Below are 10,459 nucleotides of genomic sequence, written 5' to 3' on the forward strand. Positions count from 1 at the left end.
CCGCGGGAGAGAAGGGGACTGGGAGGGACCTATAGCACCGGGTCTAGTGGAGAGTGGGGCTGGGGGCCGGACCCGGCTGAGCAAGATGGGCCCGACTAGAGGTTTTTGCAGAGCCGGTGGGCGGGGCCTGTGACGCTGGGGCGGGGCCTGCGGAATAGAGTAACCGGAGCCAGAAGTGTTGAGTGGTGGCGCTGGCCCCTGTGGCAGGAGGCCAATAGGTTGAAGGGGTTTGTGAGGGACCAGGCCTATGTAGATTAAGCGTATAAGGGGAAGGGACTTGGAAAGTGAAGAAGTGGTCTGCTTAATCTGGGCCTAAAGATGGGCGGAGCCTCAGGGGAGCTGGCCTTGGAGCAGGTGGCCCTAGGCAAGGCTGGCTGCAGAGTGTGAATGGGAGACTTGAGCGTGGCTCAAGGGAAATTAAGAGGAAGAGTATTTGTAGGGGCCGAGGAAGGTCGTGCTTACATGCTGGCCTGGTCTTGGAGAAGGCCGGGCCTGTAACAGGAGATGATACCATTGGTGGGCCAGTGGGTTCCGAGCAGGGCCTGGCAGGGATGGGGCCTGGCTCAGGGCCACAGGCCACTCAGGGAGCTTTCTAAAGCCTTTCTGTTTCTGAGTCTCCCTTTGGGAGATAGAGTGGTGTAGTAGTTAAACTCATGAGCTTTGAGCTCTGGCTTGGATTCCAGTCTGTCCTTTGCCAGTTAAACTGAGCAAAACCCTAGGTCAGGTTGAAATGAGATCATGTATAACAGGGCTTTGGCTCAAGACTCAACACATAGTAGTTGTCTAATAAAGAATGGCAATTATAACCATCACTGTCTCCCCCCCCCAAAAAAGCATTTGTTGAGCAACTACTGTGGACCATACAAGTATTTAGGGCCGTGGGGGAATACAGTGAGCGCATGACAGGTGAGGTTCCCACCCTCCTAGATTTTACAGTCTAGTGAGAAACACATCAGTTCATTCCTTGGGCTTATTTCCACTAATCCCCCACTATGTGCCAGGGCTCTGCTGGGTCCAGACAAAGCCTGGAGTGTGTGCAGCAGTGCCCCGCACATAGTAGGTGCCCCCCCAAACAGTTAAAAGAATGAATTTCTGAGCTGAAAACTGCAAAGTGTGTAGGAGTCAGGCGGAAAGTGTTTTCCAGGCATATGCAAAAACCTAAACAGGGAACAGCATATGCAAAAACCTAAATGTGGGAAGCCGCCTCACTTCTCTGTAGTCAATTCTTTGTCTAGTTATAATCTCCAGCTCTCTTTCCAGTCCCTGCCTCATCCCTCCGTATCTCTCCGCAGGCACGGGCGCCCCCTCGTGGCGGCCACAGAAGAACCGCTCCCGGGCGGCGTCCGGCGGGGCGGCGCTGGCCAGTCCTGGCCCGGGGTCGGGGTCAGGGCCCCCGGCTGGGTCCGGGGGCAAAGAGCGCTCGGAAAACCTGTCCCTGCGGCGCAGCGTGTCGGAGCTCAGCCTGCAGGGGCGACGGCGGCGGCAGCAGGAGCGCCGGCAGCAGGCACTTAGCATGGCCCCGGGGGCAGCCGACGCCCAGATCGGACCCACAGACCCTGGCGACTTCGATCAATTGACCCAGTGCCTTATCCAGGCCCCCAGCAACCGTCCCTACTTCCTGCTTCTCCAGGGCTACCAGGACGCCCAGGTAAGCGCAACCTATCCTACTGGGAGAGACCTATGCTCCACCCTTCGGTGGCAGGGAGACAAAATTACAACTCCCAGAATTCCTTGGGTCGTGGTAGTCTCAGGTATGTCCCAGCAAGGTTCCAGGGTAGGAGATGTCATTGACAGAGATGGGGGATGGAGGGGGGAAGGTGGTAGCGGTGGAGGTTGATGCCTGAAAAGATCTCGATGCAAGAACAAGTAGGGAGTGGCTCATTTCATGCAAAACTGGGGGAAAGTACCGTCTTTGTCAAGGGGGGGGGAATGTGAGAGGCTATTGTAGAAAAGGGATCTCCTTGTAAGGGTCTATTTCTTGGTGAGGAGTAATGGAAGTGGCTATCTTGTTTGGGAAGAAGATAATTTGATGGATGCATGGGGTCTTGTTCTGGGTAAGCCTGTATTTTCTTGGAAGGAGCAGACTAATCCACTCTTTAAAGGTGCTGGTTTATGCTGGAACGGTCTGACTATTGTTGATGCGGGTAGATGATACAGATACTTCTATTTTATATATTTGGGTGACGATGGAACTTGCCTGAGTGTTAGGGAGCAGAGGGGAAGAAAGGATTAGGAGTTAGTAGAAAATTATTAGTGGATTAGTGGGAAATTATTTCATTAATAGAAACATAATGTATTATTGGAAATACTCATTTTTGTGTACGTGATGATTGGGAGAATCATTTTTATGATGTTGTTTAACTTTGCGTAACAGTGGTACAGCCAAGTTCAACAAGTACTTCTGGGAATCAATGGGAAAGCCCACCGGTGGAACTTAGTGAATAGTCCCATTTTCACTGTCATAGAGGGTGATCCAATTGGGTTAGGTGGCCTGGCTTTGTATATGAATGAGAGAGGAAGACTATTTAGAGAAAGGCTTGCTTGGAAGAATTCGTTCCTCCTTCTTGGGGCAAGTTCATTATAGGGAGGAGTTTGTGTATACTATTACAGCCCATCTCTCGAAACAAGGTTGGAGAATAGGAGGGTCTATTTGGGGAAGGTAGTTAAGTTGGAAGGATCTGTTTTGGGAGTATAGGGGAATCTGTTATGGGAAGAGGGGAAAACATTGGAAGCATCCATTCTTTTGAGTGAGGTTCATGAGAAATTCCTTTTTAAGAAAGAGGCTTCATTGGAAGTCTTCCTTCCTTGGGATCAGGAGTAAGAGGTGAATCTCTTATAGAGAGGAATTTATCTGCACTCATGTATTCACGAGTGGCTCTAACCCGAGAGTTCTTCGTGGCCACTGTGGAAGCATCTCTTCTTGGGTTAAACAATTTTAGAAAAGGGGTTCGTGTATTTTGGACCATTCCATTGCTTCAAACAGGGATAGAAAACAGGAGAGTTTACCTTCAGAAAGTGGTCAGACTGGAAAGTTCCATTTTCTAGAGGCAGATGAACAAATCCATTGTAGGAAGGGGTCTCTTTGGAAATGTCCATCCATGGGGTATAGGTAACTGGAGCGTTCAGTGTAGGAAGGGGATTTATGAATATCAGGGTGACTATTCTCTCAGACGTGAGTAGAGAACAGAGAGTGTATTTTAGGAAGGAGATCAGGGAAGGTCAGGGGATCTTCCATTTTTATAGGATGGAGAAGGGAGAGTCGTTTAGGAAGGGGTCTTCTGGAATGCACCTCTTTATTTGGTGGATGAAATGGGACACTCCCTTATAAGAAGAGAAGACACTCCCCTTGAAAACGTCTATTTATAAGATGGGGTTGTGAGAAGAGCTACTATATGGAGATCTCCATGGAGATGTTCTTTGTTGGGATGGGAATATTGAAAGCATCCACCGATGGAAAGGAGAGTATCTTTAGAATTCTCTATCATGGGAATGAGGGTAGTAGGTAAGTATTATGTCTCCTTGGAATTGAGTCCAGCATGGGATGGGAAAAAATGAGAATCCATTGGAGAAAGGGGGTCTCCCCAGAGTGCATACTCACGGGGTGGAGAAAATGGAAGAAACCTTGTTCAAAGGAGGAATCTCTTTAAAGATATCTATCCCTTGTTTCGGAAATACTCAGAGAAGCTATTATTGGAAGGAGAAATGTCGTTGGTAGTCTCCATCATGGGGGTGGAATGTCGGGCAAATGGGGCCAAGGGTAGGGAAATGGGAGGGTTCTTAAGAGAACTTTCCTTGGAAAGTTCCATTCTTTGAGGGTAAAGGTAGGAGGACAGTCCATTTTAGTAGTGCGGGTGTAGTGCTTTTGGAAGCACCTATTCTTTGCGCTGGATGTTGTGGGAGAGTGCACTGTGGGAAGGGATTACCTTGTAAGGGTCCGTTCAGAGGAGGTGGGAAGATGGGAGAGTCTACTGGGGAAAGGTCTGGAAAGCATCAACAATTTAAGGGAGGGGAATTCTAGAGCCTGTGTCAAGAAAGGGGTTTCCTTGTAAGCAGCCGGTCTTCAAGATGAGTGTTATGGGCCAGTCCGTCATAGGAAGTGCCTTTGAGAAGTCCACTCATGCTTGGGGGGAGGTAATTGGTGAGTCTTTTGACATCTCAGGAGATCTCCTTGGAAGTGTTCATTCTAAGGGAGGTGGTTGATGGGAGAGTCAGTTGTAGCAAAGGTTCCTCGTTGCTAGTGGTCAATTCCTCATGGAGCTGTCTCGACTGTATCTTCCCTTTCCCTCCAGGACTTCGTGGTATATGTGATGACGCGGGAGCAGCATGTCTTTGGCCGGGGCGGGAACTCCTCGGCCCGCGGTGGGTCCCCGGCCCCATATGTGGACACCTTTCTCAATGCCCCTGACATCCTACCGCGGCACTGCACCGTGCGTGCGGGCCCTGAGCCCCCGGCCATGGTGCGCCCATCCCGGGGTGCCCCAGTCACGCATAACGGGTGCCTCCTGCTGCGGGAGGCGGAGCTGCACCCTGGCGACCTGCTGGGGCTGGGCGAGCACTTCCTCTTCATGTACAAGGACCCCCGTACTGGAGGCTCGGGGCCGGCGCGGCCGCCCTGGCTGCCCGCCCGCCCTGGGGCCGCCCCGCCGGGTCCCGGTTGGGCCTTCTCTTGCCGCCTGTGCGGCCGGGGCCTGCAGGAGCGGGGCGAGGCTCTGGCGGCCTACTTGGACGGCCGCGAGCCGGTGCTGCGCTTCCGGCCTCGAGAGGAAGAGGCGCTGCTGGGCGAGATCGTGCGTGCTGCCGCCGCGGGCGCTGGGGACCTGCCACCACTCGGGCCCGCCACGCTGCTGGCGCTGTGCGTGCAGCATTCAGCTCGGGAGCTGGAGCTGGGCCACCTGCCCCGCCTGCTGGGCCGCCTGGCCCGTCTCATCAAAGAGGCTGTCTGGGTGAGTGCTCCCACCACCGACCAGCCCCGTCAGCGCCCCAGGTTCTTTCCCCAGCCACCCCTCCTCGCTACCTTCCAGTCGTAGTTGGGTGGGATGAAACTATCTCTTCCATGATGCTCCGGGAGGGGTTTGGGCTGTTAAGCGAGGGGTCTCACGGGATGCTGGGAGGTAGTGGGCAAAGACCATTCCTGGAGGCGAGGAAGAGCAAATCAGTCCGACTTACAGATGGAAATGCCTGGGAGAAATCATCCAGAGTGGGGTTAAAGGTTACATCCCACTGAGCTAGGGCTCATTAAAGAGAAGCTTAAAGAAGTGTCTTGGGGGGGGGGGTAAGAAGAAACTATTTGAGCGGACCTGAGGGCGATAGACCACTCACAATCATAGGCGTTTGTGTTTAAAAGGTAAGAAGAGGATAGACCTTTCTGAAGCTTGAGGGTTACAGTCAATTTGAGTGGGGGAGAGTGTCAAAAAGGTGCTTCTAGAAACACCAGGGTATTAATTCATAGGCCTCTCCCCAACCCCCCTCACCTTGACTCTGATCTTACTGTTCTACAGGAAAAGATTAAGGAAATTGGAGACCGTCAGCCAGAGAAGTAAGAGAAATTCTGGGGAGAAGGGTCTAGAGGGATGCGGGGGGTGGGGATTTGCAGCTGGTGGTTCATTCATTCCATTCATGGCTTAGTGCAGGTTTCTGCTCTTCCTTGGCCCTCACCTCTTCCAGCCATGAAATGAGGATTGGCCTCAGTCCCCAATTAGACCGAGATCTCGGGGTTTAGACACGACAGTGGGGGTTGGGCAAAGATCACAGGTCGTTTTCTCCTTCCCCAGCCACCCGGAGGGAGTCCCCGAGGTGCCCTTGACTCCCGAGGCTGTGTCTGTAGAGCTGCGGCCACTCATGTTGTGGATGGCTAACACCACGGAGCTGCTGAGCTTTGTGCAGGAGAAGGTGCTGGAGATGGAGAAGGAGGCTGACCAGGAGGGTGAGCTCTGACCCAAGCCCAGGCCTGTTCCAAGCCTCCTGTCATTCCCTCTACTTGGGGACTTGGGCTCCTGCCTGTCAGCCTCTGGTTCTCTCTCTCACCCCCAGGTCTGTCCTCAGACCCACAGCTCTGCAATGACTTGGAATTATGTGACGAGGCCATGGCCCTCCTGGACGAGGTCATCATGTGTACCTTCCAGCAGTCTGTCTACTACCTCACCAAGGTTGGTCTCGTCCCTTGCTTCCTGTTTGACATAACCTCACTTATGGTTTGAATTACGTCACATCACTCCGATGTCACTTCCTATTTGACCTTGTGAGATTCTCTGACATCACTTCCCATTCTTCGCAGCACTTTGCTGTTCTGGTACCCCTTCCTGTTTGAGCCTACATCACTTCCTGTCTTTCTGGCTTCTCTTCCTGTTCAAAGATCCCTGCTTGACAGGCTAACTTTACTACCTGGTTATATCACCATTTTCACTTTTTTGAGCTCCTGTTTTCTAAGTCCACTGGTAAACTTAGTAGGTGAGTAGATAGGCAGATAGCTAGGCAGGGATCAAGTAGTGCCGGGTACTGTCGTTTAAATGAAAGTCCCTCTTGAATCCGGCCTCACTTCCTGTGTTTGCTGACTTCATTTCCTACAGCTCTGAATTCACTCCTTTTTCCGCGCCACAGACTTTCTCCCTGGAGTGTTAGTCCTGCAGGACCTGCTTTCTGCCCCAGTCCCCCACAACCTTTGACCTTAAGATGGCTTCTTGGAATTCTCAGGGTTTCAGGATTCTGGTTGGCCTGAGTCCCTATCTGTAACAGCAAAAGGGATCTTTGGGGAGAGTCTTTCTGTTCCTTAAGCAGCCTTGATTGGTGAAGTCCATTCCTCCAAGGCTTCGCTTCCTGTCCGTCCCTGCCAAGTGTGGCTTTATTTCTTCTTTGGCTCTGACCTCATTTCCTGTCCTTGGCCTGATCTCACTTTCCACTGGCTCACTGCCATGCCACTCCCACTTCCTGACTCTTCATTCTTTTTCTTTCCTTCGGGAACTCTGGATAAATAATTCTTTGACCGAAGGGGGCCTCTTTGTTCAGTATCCTTTGTCCTCTGTGAGCTGTCTCTGTTGAGAACTACAAGTCCTACAAGACACCAGAAGTGGTCGTAAAATACCCAAGAAACTCCTGGAGGCTTTCTTAAGACTTGAGGTGTCCTCGGCCTGATGAATGCTAGACACCTATCTGGAAAGTAGGGATTTGCTCACAAAGAACCTTTAGCGTGTTGCAGGTAGAATGGACTATAATTCCCAGTAGCTCTATCACCCCGAAGCTTCCAGCGAGTGTAGTCCAATCACTTGTTTGCATCTCTGTATCTTCTTAGACTCTGTATTCAACGCTGCCTGCTCTCCTGGATAGTAACCCTTTCACAGCTGGGGCAGAGCTGCCAGGGCCTGGCGCAGAGCTGGGGGCCATGCCTCCGGGCTTGAGACCGACCCTGGGCGTGTTCCAGGCAGCCCTGGAACTGACCAGCCAGTGTGAGCTGCACCCGGACCTCGTGTCTCAGACTTTCGGTTACTTGTTCTTCTTCTCCAATGCATCCCTTCTCAACTCGCTGATGGAACGAGGTGAGGGTCAGACTGGGGAAGGGGCAGGGTGGAAAGCACAGGAACCTCTGAGACCCATGTCAATTCAGACACCACGCCCCAGGATCGGCCTCATGTTTAGGGACCCTGGAGAGCAAGCTCCAGATCCCAAGCTGAAGGATAGGAAGGGTCTGGGAGGCAGGAGGGCTCAGTCCATGCACTCATTGCCCTTCATATCCTGCCCCACAGGTCAAGGCCGACCTTTCTACCAATGGTCCCGAGCTGTCCAAATCCGAACCAACTTGGACCTTGTCTTGGATTGGCTGCAGGGGGCCGGGCTGGGTGACATTGCCACTGAATTCTTCCGGAAACTCTCCATAGCTGTGAACCTGCTTTGCGTGCCCCGCACCTCCCTGCTCAAGGTGACTCCTATCCCTGACCTCTGACTCCTTGACCCCACTCAGCCATCCTCTGCATTCATCTCACCCTTGGACCTCCCCTTGGACTTCATGTTATCCCCAGTCCCAGCTCTGACACTGTGGGTGATCCGTTGACAGTTAGAGGGAAGCCAGCCACAAGTGTCTAAGCTGCATCTGAATCCCATGGGACTTCCTAACAATAGTTTCCAAGCCCCCCCTCCCCGCCCTCAGACATGCTGATTCAGAAAGTCTGCTATGAGACCAAGAAATGTGATAGTTAAAACATTCATTGAACATAAACGACACGCCAGACACTGTCCAGCACTTCTCATTGAATGTTGACTAAGCCTCATGAAATAGGTTATTAACTGACAATTCTTTGCAGACAAGGAAACTGAAAATCAGGTAGGAGAAGTTACTTGATTTATTTATAATTATCAAACTTTTACAGAGCGTTTAATAAGCATCAGGCAGTGTCCTGAGTACTTTAAAATCTTGCCATATTGAATCCTCGTAACTACCCTATTATGTAGTTCCTAGTCCCACCCACACCCGATTGACAGATGAAGAAAGTGAGGCACAGTGACTTGGGAGATGGTAATGAGTAGTAAGCTGGGATTTTTGAACCCAGGCAATCTGGGTCCAGAGTCTCTGGTTTGCACCCCAGTGATAATTCAGATGTCATTTCAGTTAGGTGTAGAAATTTTCAGATACAAAAAATAGCCACAGTATAGTAATGAACACCTAGCTGCACATCATCAACTTCAATAATACGAACTAATGGCCAATTTTGTTTCTTCTCCACCCCCACCCCTCCTACATCCACATTTATGCTGAAGCAAATCACATTTTTAAAAAGATTTTATTTATTTATTTATTTATTTATTTATTTATTTATTTATTTGACACAGAGAAGCCTGCGAGCACAAGAGGACACAGCAGGGGGAGCTGAAGGAGAGGGAGGGAGAAGCAAGCTCCCTGCTGAGCAGGGAGCCCAATACCGGGCTCCATCCCAGGACCCTGGGATCATGACCTGAGCCTATGGCAGACCTGGGCCATCCAGGCACCCCAAATCATATTTTTTAAAGCGCCCTTTCCCACCTTCACTTTGGTGACAGCCTGGCCTCACAGTGTTCAGAAGATACCGCACAGATACCACTGTCTGTCCACTACATCCGTGCCTTTTATGGAGGGCCTTCCATTTTGGGATTTCTCAGCTGCCCCGAAATGACCATAGATCTCTCACCTGATCTTCCCACCAGGCTTCATGGAGCAGCCTACGAACTGACCACCCCACACTGACCCCTGCTCAGCTCCACCATCTGCTCAGCCACTATCAGTTGGGTCCTGGCCGTGGGCCACCACCTGCTTGGGACCCTCCCCCTGCAGAGCGAGATGCTGTGGACACAGGTGAGGAGAGACGGGGACAGAGGCTTTTTTTTTTTTTTTTTTTTTGTCCTCAGGACCCAGGAATCCATAGCCCTAGCCCCTTCCTCCTCCTGACCCAGGATTCTGGATCCTGAATCTTCTCCTCCCTCAAGACTTAAGTAATGGACCCCAACTCCCCTCTCCCCCAGGGTACAGGAATTCAAGTTCCAGCTCCTTTTGTCCCCAGGGTTCAGGCCCCCAGCCTCTTCCCCAGACAACCTACCCTCCTCACCCAGGAGCTCGGGTTCCAGGCCCCTCCATTCTAAGGAATCCGTAAAACTAAGTTCCCAGACCTTCCTTCCTCACGGACCCGAGAACCCAATACCTCGCCCGTTTCCCAGGCAACGGTGGCCTTTTTTTTTTTTTGGTCTGAAACTACAACTCCCACGATGCTCGCGGACTCCCGAGAGTCCTGTTGGAGTGGATCCTGCTCCAGGAATCGCTGGGGGTTGGAGTTTTTCCTTCCTTCGGGAGTGACACAACCTCTCCCCAACACTGCTGCAGCACGCCCTCTTTCAGAATTTCACTCCGTCTTCTTCGGTCTCCTAGGGGACATCTTCGAAAGTTTCTCTTCCCATCCTCCCCTCATCCTGCCCTTGGGCAGCTCGCGCCTGCGCCTCACGGGTCCTGTGACGGACGACGCCCTGCACCGTGAATTGCGCAGGCTCCGCCGCCTCCTCTGGGATCTTGAGCAGCAAGAACTGCCGGCCAATCACCGCCACGGACCTCCCGTGGCCACGCCTCCCTGAAAACCAATAACAAACGAGCGCGCGAACCTTGAAAATTCTTTGACTTCTACTCCCCGGAGACCGCCCGAGCTCAGAGTTCTCTGGGAGTTGTAGTTCTTTCCCCGCGTGGGATGCCGGGAGTTTGAGTTTTCGGGTAGTAGAGGATGGGACAGTGGGAAGATGGGCTTGGGGCGTGAGCGCAAGGAGCAATAAAGGTATCTGTGGTATCGGCAACGCCTTACTTGTTAAGACTCGGGAACGCTGGCGATGATGATTTTCTGCGGATTAGAGCACGAGGGTCCTCGACTAGAGCGTTGGGTTCTTGCCGAGTCCGAGGTGGTATTTATAGCCTCGGCCTCAGCTTGCCCTGCGGCTTGTAATCCAAACCCGGAGTCCT

General features: G+C 52.0%; 1 protein-coding gene across 1 annotated transcript in view; it reads left to right on the forward strand.

The window, feature by feature from the left end:
• Positions 1-10,296, forward strand: part of RASIP1 (Ras interacting protein 1) — a 12,155-nt gene extending 1,859 nt beyond the window's left edge. The window contains 9 exon segments of the mRNA XM_034638982.1: positions 1,220-1,648; positions 4,290-4,943; positions 5,499-5,536; positions 5,772-5,923; positions 6,043-6,146; positions 7,286-7,529; positions 7,737-7,909; positions 9,169-9,316; positions 9,884-10,296. Of these exon segments, the coding sequence (XP_034494873.1) occupies positions 1,220-1,648; positions 4,290-4,943; positions 5,499-5,536; positions 5,772-5,923; positions 6,043-6,146; positions 7,286-7,529; positions 7,737-7,909; positions 9,169-9,316; positions 9,884-10,083 (2,142 nt within the window). The 3' untranslated portion in view covers positions 10,084-10,296.
• The last annotated feature ends 163 nt before the right edge of the window (positions 10,297-10,459 follow it).

Source organism: Ailuropoda melanoleuca, chromosome 12 (genome assembly GCF_002007445.2).
Source record: "Ailuropoda melanoleuca isolate Jingjing chromosome 12, ASM200744v2, whole genome shotgun sequence".
Lineage (NCBI taxonomy): Eukaryota > Metazoa > Chordata > Mammalia > Carnivora > Ursidae > Ailuropoda > Ailuropoda melanoleuca.